Raw genomic sequence first — 17,833 nt, forward strand, 5'->3', positions numbered from 1 at the left:
TGCTGCCAGAGCAGCAGCTAATGATTTCTGACTGAAGGGAGAAGTTGCTTCAGAGGCAATAGCAGCTACATAAAACAGAGTAGGAGAAGGGTTGAAATGATGGTCACCAGCTCAATGATACAGTGAGCCCCCTGGGGTTTGGTTTTGTCTCTGTTTCGGTCACAAGTGGTGCTGGGGGAGGTCTAGGCTGGATGTTAGGGTGATTAGAGATGGCATTGGAATGGGCTGCCCAGGGAGGTGGTGGAGTCTGTGTGGCTGGAGGTGTTGAAGCCAAGCCTGGCTGGGGCACTTAGTGCCATGGGCTGGTTGATGGGACAGGGCTGGGAACTAGGTTGGGCTGGGTGAGCTTGAAAGTCTCTTCCAACCTGCTTGATTCTGTGACACACTACAAGATGTTCAGGAGCTTTTTTGTATTGCCTTGGCTCAAGATGATTTTGCCCCTGGCATTGATTTAGGATTCAAGAGAGAAGCTGTAGCTGTAGCTTCATTTCTGAGCTACTTGTTTCATCATAACCCTTTCCCCTGTTTGTTAGCTGCTTTGTCTGTGTGTTGTACAGAGCTTCCTCAGAACCCTGGCACATGGACTGTCTCTTGGAGATCATAGAAACAGAATTGTTTCAGTTGGAAAAGCTCTCTAAGATCATCCAGTCCAAACATCAACCCAACCCCACTATGGCTGTTCAACCCTCTCCCCATGTGCCATGGCCACAGGTTTCTGGAACACCTCCAGGGGTGAGGACTCCACCACCTCCTTGGGCAGCCTGTGCCAGTCCCTGACCACTCTTGCAGAAAGGGAATTTTTCCTATCTCCAGCCTAAACCTCTCCTAGCACTATTTGAGTCCATTTCCTCTCCTTCTGTTACCTGGTCCTAGGGAGAGGAGCCCAAGCCCAGCTCCCTGCAGCCTCCTCTCAGGGAGCTGTAGAGAGCAATGAGCTCTGCCCTCAGCCTCCTCTCCTCCACGCTTAAGACCCCAACTCCCTCAGCTGGTCCTCCCCAGCCCTGTTCTCCAGAGCTTTCACCAGCTTTGTTGCCCTTCTCTGGACCCATTCCAGCCCTTCAGTGTCCTTTGTGTAGTCAGAGGTCTAAAACTGAAGCCGTTACTGGAGGTGAGGCCTCCCCAGTGCCCAGTGCAGGGGCATGAGGCATGTGCTGCTAGCAGTAAGGTCAGAGGGAGCCTGTGCCTCTGCATCACCCACTTGGCTGAGTGCCTGTGCTCAGGTGAGGTGGGCTCAGGCCTGCCATGGCAGAGCATCGAGGCGGTGGACTGCAGTGGCTGTTGTGTGTGGGAAGCTATGGCTGAATCCCATCCTTGCTGCTTTTGGTTTGCCACTTGGAGCAAACTCAGCTCGAGACTGGCTGCTTGCTTGTGGCTTTGAGCTGTTTTGCAGGGGCTGTGGTGTGCATGGATCGGGCCACAGTTGCAGGAGCACTGCAGCTGACCCTGAGCAGAGGCAGCAGGGCCGCAGGGCTCTGAGTTCGCGTGGAAGCCGCTCCAGCACCACTGCCATGTTTCCATGGGCAACACGGGCTGGAGCACCACAGATGCTTTCGTGTGGGTGGATGCCTGATTAATCAGCTCTGCCAGATAGGCTTCAGCTTTGGGAAGAGCTGCTTTGGTTTTCATCTGCAGCAGTCTTTGAGCCAGGGTGTTCGTGCGAGGCGTTGAAGGGCACACAGTCCATCGGGGCCTTGGCCTGAGCTAGGTGCTGCCGCTTAGGGAATCACAGAGTCACTCAGGGCTGGAAGGGAGCACAAGCATCATCCAGTTCCAACCCCCCTGCCGTGCCCAGGGACACCTCGCACTAGAGCAGGTGAGCTGGTGGAGGACATCCATGGCATAGCAATGTGCTCTGGTGACCAAGAGGGTCAGTGGGATCCTGGAGTGTATGAGGAATAGTGTGTCCAGCAGATCAAGGGAGGTTCTCCTTCCCCTCTGCTCTGCCCTGGGAGACCTCATTTTGAGTACTGCCTTCAGTTTTGGGCTCCCCAGTTGCAGAGGGACAAGGATCTGCTGGAGAGAGTCCAGCAGAGGGCTGTAAGGATGATGAGGGGACTGAGCACTGCCTGGTGAGGAGAGGCTGAGGGCCCTGGGGCTGCTCAGTCTGGAGAAGAGCAAGCTGAGAGGGGATTGAATCAGTGTCTATAACTATCTGAGGGCTGGGAGTCAGGAGAGGGGGACAGGCTCTGCTCACTGCTCCCTGGGACAGGACAAGCAGCAATGGATGGAAGCTGCAGCACAGCAGGTTCCAGCTCAACACAAGAGGCAACTTCTTGACTGGAAGGGTCCCAGAGCCCTGGCACAGGCTGCCCAGAGAGGCTATGGAGTTTCTTTGTCTGGAGCCTTTCCAGGCCTGTCTGGATGTGCTCCTGTGTGCCCTGAGCTAGACTGTGTGGTCCTGCTCTGACAGAGGGCTTGGACTCAATGATCTCTCTGGGTCCTTCCCAGCTCCTGACGTCCTGTGAGCCTGGGATCCAGCCTGGCTTTAAACACCTCCAGGGATAGGGCTTCAACCTCCTCCCTGGGCAACCTGTTCCGGCTCTTACCTGCTGCTGCCCTTCCAGAGAGATGACAAAACTTTGATGGGACCTAAAACTTACTAACAAAGTCCCTTCCAACCCAAGTCCCTTTATGATTCTATGAATCTGTGATTCTAGGAACAGACAAGATCATACTTGCCTGTACAAGTATGCTTGTGTGTATATGTATTTGAGATTAAAGAAGGCTGATTTAACCATCAGTATTTGGAGAGAAGAGTTTCAGTCCTGAGAATTAGCATCTGCTCTGCCATGCTGAGGCCACAGCTGCAATACTGCATCCAGTTTTGGGCTCCCCAGCTCAGGAGAGATAGGGACCTGCTGGAGAGAGTCCAGTGGAGGCTGTGAGGATGATTGGAGGACTTGAGCATCTCTGCTGTGAATCAAAACTGAGAGCTCTGGGCTGTTTGGTCTGGAGAGGAGAAGACTGAGAGGGGATCTGATCAGTGTCTTATCAATAGCTGAGGGCTGGGTGTCAGGATGAAGGTGCCAGGCTCTGTTTGGTGGTGCCCAGTGACAGGACAAGAAACAATGGCCACAAGCTGGCACACAGGAGGTTGCAGCTCAACATGAGGAGAAACTTGTTTGGTGTGAGGGTGCTGCAGCCCTGGAGCAGGCTGCCCAGGGAGGTTGTGGAGTCTCCTTCTCTGCAGACTTTCCAAACCCACCTGGATGTGTTCCTGCGTGCCCTGCCCTGGGTGATGCTGCTCTGGCAGGGGAGTTGGGCTGCATGATATTTCAAGGTCCCTTCCAAGCCCTGACACTCTGTGGCTGTGTGATCACTGAACACAACACGTTTGGAGTGGTCAGGGTTGCATGACAAATTTCCTTCTCAGAGGGCTCCAAGCATTAGCAGATTTGTGTAATTGATAATGTTGCCTTCTTGCTGCTCATTTACAGGGTCAGAGGAGAGTGGCAGCTGCTTGCTTTTGCTTATGTCCCCACGTGGCTTTTCCCACTGGAGCCCTGGCCTGATCCATTCAGTCTGGGGGCATTTCTGAAGCAGTTTTAATGATTTAGCTCATGAACAGAACCCCCTTTGGTTGGGTTCTGCCATTAATGGGTCTCTGACTTTTTTAGCAGCCCCAACTGCTCTCTTGATTTATGATTCAGGGATGCTGGTGCAGAGACAAATTTAGCAAGCAATTTTTCTACCCAGCTGTGATTCATATTAGTCTCACTGAGCCATCTGCAAGGTGTTCTTTGTCCTCCTTAAAGAGAGGGGACAGCTTTGTGCAGAGCCTGCTCGGCTCCCTTCTTCACCTCACTCTTCTGTCAGCAGAAGTACAAACCAGGGCAGATGGTCACTGGGATGGGTTGGGTGAAGTGGGGTGGGTAAAATCCAGAGTTGCTCCTCTGCTGGAGGCTTCCCATGCAAGCAGAGAATCAGGAGTTCATGGAATGGTTTGGGTTGGAAGGGACACTCAGGATCTCCTGCCGTGGCGTTCTGCACATTCAGGGTGGTGAGACACTGGAACAAGCTGCCCAGGAGTGTGTCTGAGGTCCTGCCCCCCGGGGGCATTCCCTGGAGACTTGCTGCAGCCCTGGGCAGCCTGATCTAGTTGCAGGTGTCCCTGCTGAGTGCAGGGGGGTTGGCCAAGATGACCTTTGAGGGTCTCCTCCAAGTCTATGCAGCCTGTGAAGCTGAGAGCATGTTAACATGTGGATTTCATCAGAGCTCAGGACAAGACTAAAGACTTCATTTTTCTGAGGTGAAGTATCTGTTTCCATTAATATCTCTGTTTAACTTCTCATTTCTCAATGGCAGCACCTTATGAAATATGTCCTGAAGACTACCTGATGTCAATGGTGTGGAAAAGGACCCCAGCTGGGGACATGGCTTTCAATCGATGTCCTCTCAATGCCACAGGTACAGTCCTGCTTTGGAGCTCTTTGCTGAGTGAAAAGGGGAGGAGGAATCTTCTGCTCTGTGTTCTGGACAGCAATCAGTACCAGAACCAGAACCATTTCAGGGTGGGGATGTCAGGGACCAGAAAAGCTTCTGTGGGTACGTTGGTGAGAAAAGGAAGAGCAGGGAGGATAGGAGCTGTCTCCAGCACAAGGCAGAGATCTGCCTACCTGCACTGTGGAGAGGGCTGAAGTGCTCAGTGGCTTCTTTGCCTCAGCCTTCACCTCGGTTTGTAGGGCTCCTGCAGCCTTCACTTGGCCACAAAACCAAGTGCAAGGCCCTGCCTGTGGGTCAAGGCACTCCTAAACTCAAACACAAAGTGAGTGATAAAAGGATTGAGAGCAGCCCTGAGGAGAAGGGCCTGGGGATACTGGTGGAGGAAAAACTGAGTATGAGGCAGCAGTCTCTGCTCACAGCCCAGCAAACCAGTCCCATCCTGGGCTGCATCAAGAGAAGTGTGGCCAGCAGCTGAGGCATTCTGCCCCTGTGCTCCATGCTCCTGAGACCCCACCTGGAGAGCTGTGTCCAGCTCTGTGGTCTCCAGCTTAAGAAAGACATGAACCTGCTTCAGGAGGGCCAGAGGTGGGCCACAAGGATGATCATGGGGCTGGAGGACCTCTCCTGTGAGGACAGGCTGAGGGAGTTGGGGTTGTTCAGTCTGGAGAAAAGAGGGCTGCAGGGAGGTTTTGTAGCAGCCTTCCAGAACTTCAGGGGCACCTAAAGGAGAGCTGAGGATGAACTGTTTGTCAAGACAAGAGGTGATAGTTGTAAACTGGAATAGGATAGATTTGGATTAGATAGGAGGAAGAAGTGATTTCCACTGAGGGTGGTGAGGCACTGCACAGGTTGCCCAGGGAGGTTGTAGAGCACAGAATCACAGAATCTGATCTGTTACCACGTTTTGTGCTTCTGTGCTCCACAACCTCCCTGGAGGTGTTCAGGGCCAGGCTGGATGAGGCCTTGAGCAGCCCTGGGCTGGTGGGAGATGTCCATGTCCATGGCAGGGAAGTTGATGCTGGATGATCTCTCAAGCCCACTTCCAGCCCAACCCATTCTGTGGACTAGGGGGAGTATTGCAGTAGAAGTAGCACCTTATACTTATCTTTCCCTGTGGCATTCCTGAAGCATCCTTGCAGAACCTTTCAGGTGCCTTCTGGCCCAGCCCATTCTGTGGAGCTGTGAGTCTGTGACTGCTCAAGTCCCATACCTGTGTGTATGTGCATAGGTGTAAGCTCCACTGAACTGGATGTGCCTCCTGGAATCACAGAATCAGGCAGGGCTGGAAGGGGCCACAAGGAGCAGCCAGTTCCAACCCCCTGCCATGTCCAGGGACACCCTACCCTAGAGCAGGCTGCACACAGCCTCAGCCAGCCTGGCCTCAAACACCTCCAGCCATGGGGCCTCAGCCGCCTCCCTGGGCAACCCATTCCAGCCTCTCACCACTCTCCTGCTCAACAACTTCCTCATCATGTCCACTCTGACTCTCCCCACCTCCAGTTTTACTTCATTCCCCCCACTCCTGTCACTCCCTGACAGCCTCAAAAGTCCCTGCCCAGCTTTTTTGTAGCCCTCTTCAGATCCTGGAAGGCCACATCATGAGCTGGGGGAGCACATGGAGGTGTACAAAACACAGGGATCCATTCACAGATTCATTGAATGGTTTAGATTGGAAGGGACCTTGAAGGTCATCTGGTTCCAGCCCCCCTGGCACTTGGCAGGGACATCTTCTGCTAGCCCAGGCTGCTCAAGGGCTTATCCAACCTGGCCTTGAACACCTCCAGGGAGGGAGCATCCACAACCTCCCTGGCTTCAAGTACCTCTGAGGTGTATGTATATGTGTGTGTGTATATATATATATGTGTATGTGTTTGCACCCACATGTATGTGTCAGAGGCAGAGGAAAAAGCTGATAAGAAATCAATTTGTCAGAACCCATCAGGCAAAGTTATGAACACAAACAAACCTATAGAAGCCCAAGCAGTGTACATGCAGCCCAGGCAGCAACCCTGTGCTGGGCTGCAGCAAGAGCAGTGTGGGCACAGAGCAAGGGAGGGGATTCTGCCCCTTGGCTCTGCTCTCCCCAGACCCCACCTGCAGTCCTGGGGGCAGTTCTGGAGCCCCCAGCACAAGCAGCACATGGAAGTGTTGGAGCCAGTGCAGAGGAGGCCACCAAGATGCTGAGAGGGCTGCAGCAGCTCTGCTGTGAGCACAGGCTGAGAGAGTTGGGGCTGTGCAGGCTGGAGAGGAGAAGGCTTCCAGGAGACCTTGGAGTGGCCTTCCAGGATCTGAAGAGGGCTGCAGGAGGGCTGGGGAGGGACTATTGACAAGGTCTGGTAATGACAGGGTGAGGAAGAATGAGTTTGAAGTGGCAGAGGGGAAACTGAAACTGGGTGTTAGGAAAGGATTGTTTGCAGTGAGGGTGGTGAGACACTGGCACAGGTTGCCCAGGGAGGCTGTGGAGCACAGAAGCACCCAATGTGATCTTTGATCTTCTGTGCTCCACAACCTCCCTGGAGGTGTTCAGGACCAGGTTGGATGTGGCCTTGAGTAACCTGCTCTAGCAGGTGTCCCTGCCTATGGCAGGGAGTTAGAACAGGCTGAGCTTTGAGCTCACTTCCAACCTAACCCATTCTATGATGCTGTAAATCTTCTAACCCAAGCAAACACTGCCAAGCCCCCACTAAAGTCAGCCCTGATGTTCGTTTCAGCATCCTTGCTGAATGTTTCCAAGGCTTTTCCTTCTCCCTGTGTCCTGCTGATGGTTTGCATGAAACCTTTTCTGGGTCTGCTTTAGAAAGCAGCGTGGGATGGAGGCTTTTAATAAAGGTTTCACTGCCTGCAATTCTTTTTCACTCCTGTAAACATTCTCTGTCTTCTTTGTGACTTACAGGCACCACTAGCAGACGCTGCTCTCTCAGTGTTCATGGAGTGGCCTTCTGGGAACATCCAAGCTTTGCTAGATGCATATCAAATGAGTACAGACACTTGCAGCATTCAGTAGGTGCAAAGCCAGCTTTACTACTTGCTCTGTTTATTCATTAACTGATCACTGCTGTGACCAAGACAAAGCCTGAATTAACTTATTTAATCTCAACTCAGATTTCCAAGAGGAAAATGGATCTGAGAAAGAGTAATTTATATTATTTTGTATTCTTTTTTTCCTCTGGTGCTGCTGTTTGAAGCTTTTTATTACTGTAGAAATGGAGGGGGGGGGAGGGAAATTCCTTTTCTTCAGGTCCTCTCTGATATTTTTATATTTTATAGATTGGTTTATCAGAAAATGAGATGTGAACTGTTAGAGTGAGTCCAGAGGAGGGCCCTCCTGGAGGGTAGCAGAGCCCTGCAGAGGGACCTGGCCAGGCTGGATGGGTGGGCAGAGGCCAAGGGGATGAGACTGAACAAGGCCAAGGGCAGGGTTCTACACTTTGGCCACAACAACCCCAAGCAGTACTACAGGCTGGGGCCAGAGTGGCTGAGAGCAGCCAGGCAGAGAGGGAGCTGGGGGTGCTGGCAGAGAGGAGCTGCGGAGGAGGCAGCAGTGTGCCCAGGTGGGCAGCAGAGCCAATGGCATCCTGGGCTGGCTGAGGAGCAGTGTGGGCAGCAGGACAAGGGAGGTTCTTCTGCCCACCCCTGTGCTCAGCACTGCTCAGGCCACCCCTTGAGTGCTGTGTCCAGTTCTGGGCTCCTCAATTCAGGAGAGATGTTGAGGTGCTGGAAGGTGCCTGGAGAAGGGCAGCAAGGCTGGGGAGGGGCCTGGAGCACAGCCCTGTGAGGAGAGGCTGAGGGAGCTGGGGGTGTGCAGCCTGCAGCAGAGGAGGCTCAGGGCAGAGCTCATTGCTGCCTGCAGCTGCCTGCAGGGAGGCTGTAGCCAGGTGGGGTTGGGCTCTGCTGCCAGGCACCCAGGGACAGAAGAAGGGGACACAGCCTGAAGCTGTGGCAGGGCAGGTCTAGGCTGGCTGTTGTTAAGAAGTTCCTGGCAGAGAGAGTGATTGGCACTGGAATGGGCTGCCCAGGGAGGTGGTGGAGTCTGTGTGCCTGGAGGTGTTGCAGCCAAGCCTGGCTGGGGCACTTAGTGCCATGGTCTGGTTGGTTGGGCAGGGCTGGGTGCTAGGTTGGGCTGGCTGAGCTTGGAGCTCTCTGCCAACCTGCTTGGTTCTGTGATTCTGTGAGTAGAGTTTTACCAGCAGGGTGTCCTGCTGTTCGATGTTGTCACACCTGTAACTCTTTACCTGCACTCTCTAAGGAGTTGAAATGGATTTCGGGGTTTGTTTTTTGTTGTTGTTTGGATTTGTTGCTTTTGTTTGGGTTTCTTTTTCCTCCTCTCAAATTTAGGCTTTCAGTTTAAATGGTAACAAGAGGAAATGATTACAGGGTGAAGCTGTTGCAGCACCTTGGGAAAAGTAGGTCATTGAATCATGTATATAGGAGAGGACCTTTAAGATCATGAAGTGCAACTACTGTCCTGTCACTCCCAGACAGTTACATTTCCTCTCTGCTGGAGCTCTTCTTCTCCTTTAATATTTGCTAAGACACCAAAGTAGTCTTAGAAAGATCTTTTTTTCCTTTTGCTTTTCTCTTGTCTTAAGATTCTAAATTGTCATAGAATGGTCTGGCTTGGAAAGCACAACCAAAGGTCATCTAGCTCAGCCCCTCCTGCAGTCAGCAAGGGCAGTTCAGCCTGGAGAGAAGAATGCTCCAGGAAGACCTGGTAGAGGCCTTCCTGTACCTGAAGGCTGGAGAGAGGCTGTTTGCAATGGCCTGCAGGGGCAGGATGAGAGGCAGTGACTTCAGACCAGAGCAGAGCAGATTGGGATTGGACGTGAGGAACAAGTTCTGCACCAGGAGGGTGATGGAGCACTGCAGCAGGTTGCCCAGGGAGGTGACTGAGGTCTTATCCCTGCAGATACTCAAGGTGAGGCTGGACACAGCTGTGACAACCTGCTCTAGTGGGGGATGTCCCTGCTGAGTGCAGGGGGTTGGACTGGGTGAGCCTCGGAGGTGCCTTCCAAGCCAGAGCATTCTGTGACTGTGTGATGTGTTCTGTGTCATTTCCTCTGGGAGGTCCTGCTTAGCAGGGCAGGTGATCTCCAGAGAGCCCTTCCAGGCCCACTGTGACTCTGCCTTAGCTGGCTGACCTGTGCAGACACACTGACAGTTTCAGAAGAGCTACAAGTGAGGCACTGGCACAGGCTGCCCAGGGAGCTGGTGGAGTCCCCATCCCTAGGGGTGTTTGAGAACCTTGCGGCCATGGCACTTGGGGCCAGGGTTTGACGGCCGTGGTGGGTTGGGTTGAGGGTTGGACTGGGTGATCTCAGAGGCCTTTTGCAACCAAAACCATTCTATGATTCTGAGCCTGCCTGATAGGAAGGGGTCATTGTTGGACAGAAGAGGACATTTGTAACCCAGAGCAGATTTCTCTCCTCTTCTGGGTTCTCTGTTTTGAAGATGTTAAGTCCGATTAGACCCAACTGCGAAATAATCGTTGGCCAGAGAAGATGTAAAAATAGCTAAAGCTTCTTTACAGCTGCACAAGCCTCTGAACATCCTCCTCTTGCTGCACAGACTCTTCAGCCCAGCTTGTCTGCAAGCAAATGAAAGGCAGAAAGGTGGATTTCTTTCACACTGGGAGCTCTTGGCAAAGGCAAGCTGCTTGTCCCCCCTCGCTGCTCCTCGAAGTGAGCAACGCAGCAGAATTGGAGGGAAGGGAGGTGAAGACCTCTGAGGTCACCACCCTGCCAACACAGGCTTGTGTGTCCCCCCCCACCACACATGTGTCAGCTCCACAAATCCCTGCAAAGAGGGCTTTGCAAAGCAGCTGCTGGCAGAAGCTGCTGCTGTAATAGATGTGTGCTTGTGGAAGTGTCTCTGACGTGCCTCAGGGGGTGTCACTTAGCAGGGAGGGTATTTTACCAGCTGAGACCAGCAGAGCTGGGGGGGGGTCACTGAGTGTTTTCACACATTCACAGATGCCAGTGGGTTGGAAGGGACTCTCAGAGGTCATCTTGTCCAACCCCCCTGCGGGCAGCAGGGACACTTCCGACTAGAGCAGGCTGCCCAGAGACGCAGCAAGGCTGAGCTTGAATGTCTGCAGGGATGTGGCCTCAAGCACAGCCCTGGGCAGCCTGTGCCAGTCTCTCCCCACTCTCTGTGCAGAGCTTCCTCCTGCTGTCCAGCCTAACTCTGCCCTGCTCCAGCTCCAAACTATTGCCCTCAGCCTATCCCCACAGCCCCTTCTGAGCAGTCCCTCCCCAGCCTGCCTGCAGCTCCCCTGCATGTACTGAACTGCAGCTTTAAGGTCTCCCTGGAGCCTTCTCTTCTCCAGGCTGAGTAGCCACAACTCTTTCATCCTGTCTTCACAGGAGAGGTTCTTCAGCCCTCACATCATCTTCCTGGCCCTCCCCTGGACCCACTCCAGCAGGTCCATGCCTGTCTTGTGTTGGGGTTCCCATAGCTGGAGGCAGTACTCCAGGTGTGGTCTCAGCCCACCTCCTTCTGCTTTGTGAATGTTCCCTCCAAGTCTGAGTGTGAGCTGCATCCCTTTCATTTCCTACCTGAAGTACACAAACCAGAAAGTTACTGCCTTGTCTTCCAAAAATGGTACTGCTGCAGTTGGTTTAAAGCAGTCAGTAGGATCTATGATACACATCCAGCATGTACACAACTATAATCCATGCATCCTCCTAAAGAAACTTCACTGGAAGGCTTCCCCAAGCCTGGCACAGGCTGCCCAGGGAGCTAGTTGAATCCCCCGTGTGTTGGTCTGCTTTAGCTTCCTGGAGCCCAGCTAGCTAACAGAACTGTACAACAGTAGCAGGCCTTCTCCTCTCCCCCTTTTGCAAAGAGAGCAATCAGCTGTAGAGAGGAAAAGGGTCAAACACCCCAAGAGTCTGCCTTCCATTTGGGAGTTGAAAGGAAAACGTCAACAGTAAATAAAAGGTATTTAAGAGGAGCTACAGAGAGGCACAGGGAAGGGAAGCAAGGTACAACATGGATATACAACCAGATTGATGGCAGTGGATGGGGGTGGATTCAGGAAGAGGTTGTCCCACCTTGTGGCAAAGGCAGGAGCAGCAGGACCCAGGGTGCTGCTGGCAGGCAGGCAGGGAGGGCAAAGAGAAAGAGAAGCAGCAATGCCTCTGCTTTTATAGGGGGGCTAAGACACAAAGGGGGAGTGAGCTAACCACTACAGCTGGGGGCAGGTTCAGACCACCCCCAGGGAGGAGTCAGGAGGTCCTGGGGTCAGGTTCAGACCACCCCCAGGAGAGTTAACCCTTCATGCCATGCCTGGAGGCATTTCAGAGAGGCAGATGTGGTCTGTGTGATGAGGGCCATGGTTTAGCACCAGCCTTGGCAGAGTTTGAGAACATCTGGGCTGGATGGTCTTAAAAAGTCTTTTCCAAGCAAATGACTCCAGGATTCTGTAACCTTCCTTTAATATATGTCCTCAATATATGCTTGGGATCAGGCTCTACTGCATCTCCATTTTCTGTTGCTGGGCACAGAGTGAGGCCAATTAATCAGGGGATTTATGTCTGGGCTCCTGAAGCAGTACCCAGCCCCTGTCCCTTCTTGATGTTCTTGCCTCTCCATATGACAGCACAGGAAATCACTGGCATGGTAAATATACAACCCAGGGCTTCTGAAGAGGCTCTGCCCTGGAACATGCTGAAAGAGTGGAGGGGAATGGTTTGGCTTCTGGAGCAGAGGTTGCAGTCAGCTCCCATCTTCCGAGGGCACAGTGCCCTGCTCAGTTCACATGTGGGAGCCTGAGAGAGAGCAGTGAAGAGGATGATGCACTTCAGCTCTGCCACACACGTACAGCCTGTACTTGCCTTAGTTTATTTTACCTTGTGCACTGTGGAACAGCAGTTCCCTTTTAAAGCTGGGGATGGCAATTAGAGCTCTTTGAGTAACGGAACCAATTAGTCATGAATAATTTATCCAACACTTGGTGCAAGTCACTCATCAAATGAATTCAACAAATACTGTTTGACCAGATAATGCAGCTGGTTGGCTGACATGGAAAATGATTCACTGAGCAAATTAAGGGACAGAAATGCCCAACTTGATGAAACAAACCCCTGGGAAATTATTTGGTTAGCTCTAATAATAATACTTGATGAAACTAATTAGGATTATTCTTGCTGAAGCACTAGAAATGGCAAATGGCAGAGTGACAGCTTGGTGGGCTTTGCCTCCTGCAGCTGTGACCTGAAGGAGCATAGGTTTCATGGCATGGTTTAGGTGGGAAGGGACTTCCAACGCCCTGCATAGGCAGGGGCACCTCTCACCAGCCCACGTTGCTCCAGGGCTCATCCAGCCTGGCCTTGAATGCTTCCATGGAGGTGGTGGAGCACAGAAGCACAGAATGGGATTCCATTCTGTGCTTCTGTGCTCCACCACCTCCCTGGGCAGCCTCTGCCAGTGTCTCACCACCCTCACTGCCAAGAATTTCTTCCTAATCTCCAGTCTAAATCTGCCCTCTCCAAGCTTCAATCCATTCCCTCTTGCCTTGTCACTCCAAGCTCTTATTCAAGTCCCTCTCCAGCTCTCCTGGAGCCCCTTCACAGGTACTGGCAGCTGCTCTAAGGTCTCCCCAGAGCCTTCTCTTATCAGGCTGAACAGCCCCAGTTCTCTCAGCCTATCCCCACAGGGGAGGTTCTGCAGCCCTCTGATCATCTTCATGGCCTCCTCCAGCAGCTCCAGGTCCTTCTTGTGTTTAGGGCCCCAGAGCTGGAAGCAGTGCTGCAGGTGAAGTGTGAGCAGAGCAGAGGGGCAGAATCCCCTCTCTATGCTGCTGCTCTCCCTGCTCTGGATGCAGCCACTGATTTTACAGTTCCACAGTTCTGTGGCTCCATGATTCTATGGCTCCATGGTTCTATGACTCCAGCATTCTGTGGCTTCATGGTTCTATGACTCATGATTCTATGGCTCCAGGATTCTATGGCTCCATGGTTCTATGACTCATGATTCTATGGCTCCAGGATTCTATGGCTCCATGGTTCTATGACTCATGATTCTATGGCTCCAGCATTCTATGGCTCCATGGTTCTATGACTCATGATTCTGTGACTGCAGCATTCTATGGCTCCATGGTTCTATGACTCATGATTCTATGGCTCCAGGATTCTATGGCTCCATGGTTCTATGACTCATGATTCTATGGCTCCAGCATTCTATGGCTCCATGCTTCTATGACTCATGATTCTATGGCTCCATGCTTCTATGGCTCTATGCTGTATGACTCTGTGGTTCTGTGGCTCCATGCTTCTATGGCTCTATGCTGTATGACTCTGTGGTTCTGTGGCTCCATGCTTCTATGGCTCTATGCTGTATGACTCTGTGGTTCTGTGGCTCCATGCTTCTATGGCTCCTTGTTTCTCTGGCTCCACGGTTCTACGATTGCATGATTTGGAGGAGTTCTGCCCCTCCTAGGCCAGCTGTGGTTTGGAGTTTTGGAGCATGTGCCAGAGAGAGCTCCTGCTGCAGCAGGTGCCAGGGCCCTGGTCGAAGCCTTCTCTCTGTGTGCCTTGGGCACATGGTTTCCTCTCCTGCAGCTCCTGCCCTGCGCTGCTCTGCGCAGCCTATTTTAGTCTCTTTGCAGTGTGTCTGTGGTAGTTTGAGGGGCTGTTATATATAGAAAAGCAGATTAGATGATGAGCTAATAACCCAAATTTAGGCTGTGCAATATGATGAAGGATTGTCCTCAACCCTTACTGCAGCCTTTTGATCTGCCAGGAGAAAATGGGCTGTAATTATTGTGCCTCAAGATTAGTTACTTGAGCTAGTGCTGGGTGCACTGGGACTAGAATTTTCCAAGTGGTGTTTCATCAAAGAAAGATCTCTCCAAAATGTTCTCAAGTACTGTGGAAGTTCTGGGATGAGATCAGGCATTGCACAGCTCAGACTTGAATATCCCCTCCAGGCTGCTTTAGCAGCACCAGGAGAGATGGCAGAGTGAATCTTGTGGCACAAAGTAACCCAAGCAGGAGGCACCACTTGGGTGTGTTTTGGCTGTTGCAGTCTAGAAACCTGGGCTAGGGAATTGTTAGTTTGAGGCAAAGCAAACTTCAAAGTCAGTCTTTTATTTCACTTCTGAGCTCTCCAGTCCCTGTTGATTGTACTTCTGCAGCAGCTGTATGGAAAGAGATTGCTGCTTTGGTCGAGTAGAAACATGGAATGGTTTTGGTGGAGCAATTCAGTGATTCACCCATGGCTGGTTCTGCATCTTTGCTCTCCTGAGACCCCCACCAGGAACACTCTATCGAACTCTGGTGCCCCCAACACAAGGAAAGGCATCAGACTGTGGGGGCAGGTCCAGAAGAGGGCATGAAGATGCTCAGAGGGATGGAGAACCTCCTCTGTGGAGGCAGGCTGAGAGAGTTGGGGCTCTGCAGCCTGGAGCAGAGAAGGCTGTGGGGAGACCTTAGAGCAGCCTGCCAGTGCCTGAAGGGAACTACAAGGAAACTGGGGAGGGGCTTCTAAAAAGAGCTTGGAGTGACAGGATGAGAGGGAATGGATTGAAGCTTGAGGAGGGCACACTGAGACTGGAGACTAGGAAGAAATTGTTTGCAGTGAGGGTGGTGAGACACTGGCACAGGCTGCCCAGGGAGGTGGTGGAGCAGAGAGGTGCAGAATGTGATCTTTGATCCCGTTCTGTGCTTCTCTGCTCCACCACCTCCCTGGAGGTGTTCAAGGTCAGGTTGGATGAGGCCTTGAGCAGTCTGGGCTGGTGGGGGCTATGGAGCTAGATGCTGGAAGCATGGAGTGGTTTGGGTTGGAAGAGACCTCCAAAGGTCATCTATTCCTACCCCTGCTGCAGTCAGCAGGGATGTCCTCAACTAGATCAGATTGCCCAGAGCCCTGTTGAGTCTCACCTTAAGTATCTCCAGGGCTGGAGCCTCAACTACCTCCCTGGGCAACCTGTTTCAATATTCTACCAGTGGTCTTGAAGATCTCTCCCAACTCAAACCACTCTTATGAGTGATCTACAAAGGTCCTAATTGGTGCCAGCTGAAGTCACACAGCACCTCAAGTAAGCATGGATTTCTGCAACTGAGCTGCTTTGCAATCAGAAACAGGCAGCTGAGAAACCAAAGAAGAAACCTCTTGGCTGCTGAGGGTTAGGAAAGAACAATCTGCATCTGAGATATCACACTGCTGTTGAGGCAGGAGAACTTAATGCAGGTGAAGATTTGCTTATCAGTGAGAATTTAGCCAGAAAGAGCACAGTTTTGCTGCTGCTGCTGCTTCAGCCTGGGCTTTTGTTTCTCCCCTTTTCCACAGCAGCTTTATTCACCATTTGGCAAGTGCCTGACTGAAAGATCACTGGATCAGAAAGAACTGGGAGGTGAGGACTGATCTGCTCAGCTGCAGCTCGTTAGGGATGAGTTTGTTGTTCCAAATTGTATTACCAGGGCAGAGTAGCAGCCTGACCAAAATGCTGCTGCACTCTGGGGAATGAAAAGCTTCCTCCTGTTGTGGGGCTTGGTTGTGGTTTGTTCTTCCCTGATTTAATGCTGCTTCTCTTTGTTATGTAGTTCCAGAGCAAAGCAGCCAGGCTTGGGTTTGTAGATTTGAGTGGGCAAGCTTCAGTAACAGCAGCTTGGTTCTGCTTCAGTCCATCTTTGTATTTGTGTAGGGCAGCTCTTCATCTTCTCCTTCTCAGCCTCTGACAGGCAAGGGAGTTAGGGCAGGCAGTGATGAATCTGCAGGAGTCAGCTCTGTTTTGTCACATCTCTGCCTTCACAGCTTCACAGATTGCATTGGGTTGGAAGGGATCCTCAAAAGTCATCTTCTCCAGTCCCCTTGCAGGCAGCAGGGACACCTCCAAATAGATCAGCCACAGCAAGGCTGAGCTTGAATGCCTGCAGGGATGGGCCTCAAGCACAGCCCTGTGCAACCTGTTCCACTCTCCCCACCCTCACTGTGCAGAGCTTCCTCCTGCTGTCCAACCTAGCTCTGCCCTGCTCCACTTCCAAGCCATTCCCTCTTGTCCTGTGCCTGCAAGCCCTTCTTAATAGTCCCTCCTCGGCTTTCCTGTAGGCCCCTTTGAAGTGCAGCTCCAAGGTCTCTCCAGAGCCTTCTCTTCTCCAGCCTGCCCTTGTAGCAGTGGTGCTCCAGCCCTCTGATCATCCTTCTGGCCTCCTCTGGACCTGCTCCAGCAGGTCCACATCTTTCTTCCACTGGGGGCTCCCATAGCAGGGGACACAGCCCTGCAGGTGAGGTCTCCCCAGAGCAGAGCAGAGGGGCAGGATCTCCTCTCTCCAGCCCAGGCTGCCCTTGGCCTTCTGGGCTGCCAGTGCCCATTGCTGGCTCATGTTCAGCTTCTCACCCCACAGCTCCCCCACATATATCTCTGCAGGGCTGCTCTCACTCTCATCATCCCTCAGCCTGGACTGATACCTGAGATTGCTGGACCTAAGTGAACTTTGCCTTTGGTGAACCTCCTGAGAGGCTCCTCAGCCCCCTCTGCAGCCTGATTTAGCTGCATAAGGACACTGCAGCTTCATGCAGCTGCTTTTTTCCCCTTGCAGCTTTTGAATACCTGTTTTTTAATAGCCAGCCAGTCCCTCATGTTACAGCCACAGGGAAGGCTCCATCATCACCTCACATCTGCAGCCATCTTCCCCTGTCTGCTTTACCAAAGAGTGATCTCAGCATGGTACGAAATGTGTTGCTGTTTGCTCTGCTGCTGGCCCTGCTGCAGCAGTGAGCAGCTGAGTGCTCCCTCAGCACATTGATATTCCAAACCAAGCAGCACTGCAGCCACCAGGTGAACTTCACTAGGCTATGGCCAGAGGGAAGACCAGACATGAAGTCTGTTTAGGAACTCAGTGTATTCCATGCCTACCAGAACTGAAGGAACCTTCACTCCAGCACAGCTGCAGAGTGACTGCAAGAATTTACTACCTGAAGGGACACTGTGGAGAGGCTGCTGCTGGGCTCTGCTCACAGGTAGCTGGAGACAGCACAAGGGGGAATGCCCTCAAGCTGAGGCTGGGGAGGGTTAGATTGGACATTAGGAAGAAGCTTTTTCTGGAGAGAGCAAACAGGGACTGGAATGAGCTGCCCAGGGAGGTGGTGGAGTCACTCAGCCTGGCTGTGTTTCAGGGTGGTTTGGATGTGGTGCTTGGAGCTATGGTTTGAGGTGAATCTTGCAGAGTAGGGTTCCAGGTTGGGCTTGGTGATCCTGAGGGGCTGTGCCAGCCTGGGGGTGTCTGTGGTTCTGTGAATTTGCCTGGACAGCCAGAGGCAAGGAAGTGGTCACAGCATCTCACACTTAGAGTTGTCCCCTTGCTTCGCTGTGCACTGCTCCATTGGCTGCCATCCCCCACCATGGCTCAGCTCAGATTTGTTAAGCTCTGAGCCACAAAGGTCTTTTCTC

At 52.4% G+C, this 17,833-nt stretch overlaps 1 protein-coding gene across 13 annotated transcripts in view; it reads left to right on the forward strand.

Moving 5' to 3' along the window:
- ADGRB3 (adhesion G protein-coupled receptor B3) overlaps positions 1–17,833 on the forward strand; it is a 444,111-nt gene that overhangs the window by 198,838 nt on the left and 227,440 nt on the right. For all 13 annotated transcript variants that reach the window (XM_064164125.1, XM_064164131.1, XM_064164132.1 and 10 more), the window contains 2 exons: positions 4,306–4,407; positions 7,337–7,443. In XM_064164125.1, coding sequence (XP_064020195.1) covers positions 4,306–4,407; positions 7,337–7,443 — 209 coding nt within the window. The remainder of the gene's footprint in view (positions 1–4,305; positions 4,408–7,336; positions 7,444–17,833) is intronic.

The sequence above is a fragment of the Pogoniulus pusillus genome, chromosome 25 (assembly GCF_015220805.1).
Source record: "Pogoniulus pusillus isolate bPogPus1 chromosome 25, bPogPus1.pri, whole genome shotgun sequence".
Taxonomy (NCBI): domain Eukaryota; kingdom Metazoa; phylum Chordata; class Aves; order Piciformes; family Lybiidae; genus Pogoniulus; species Pogoniulus pusillus.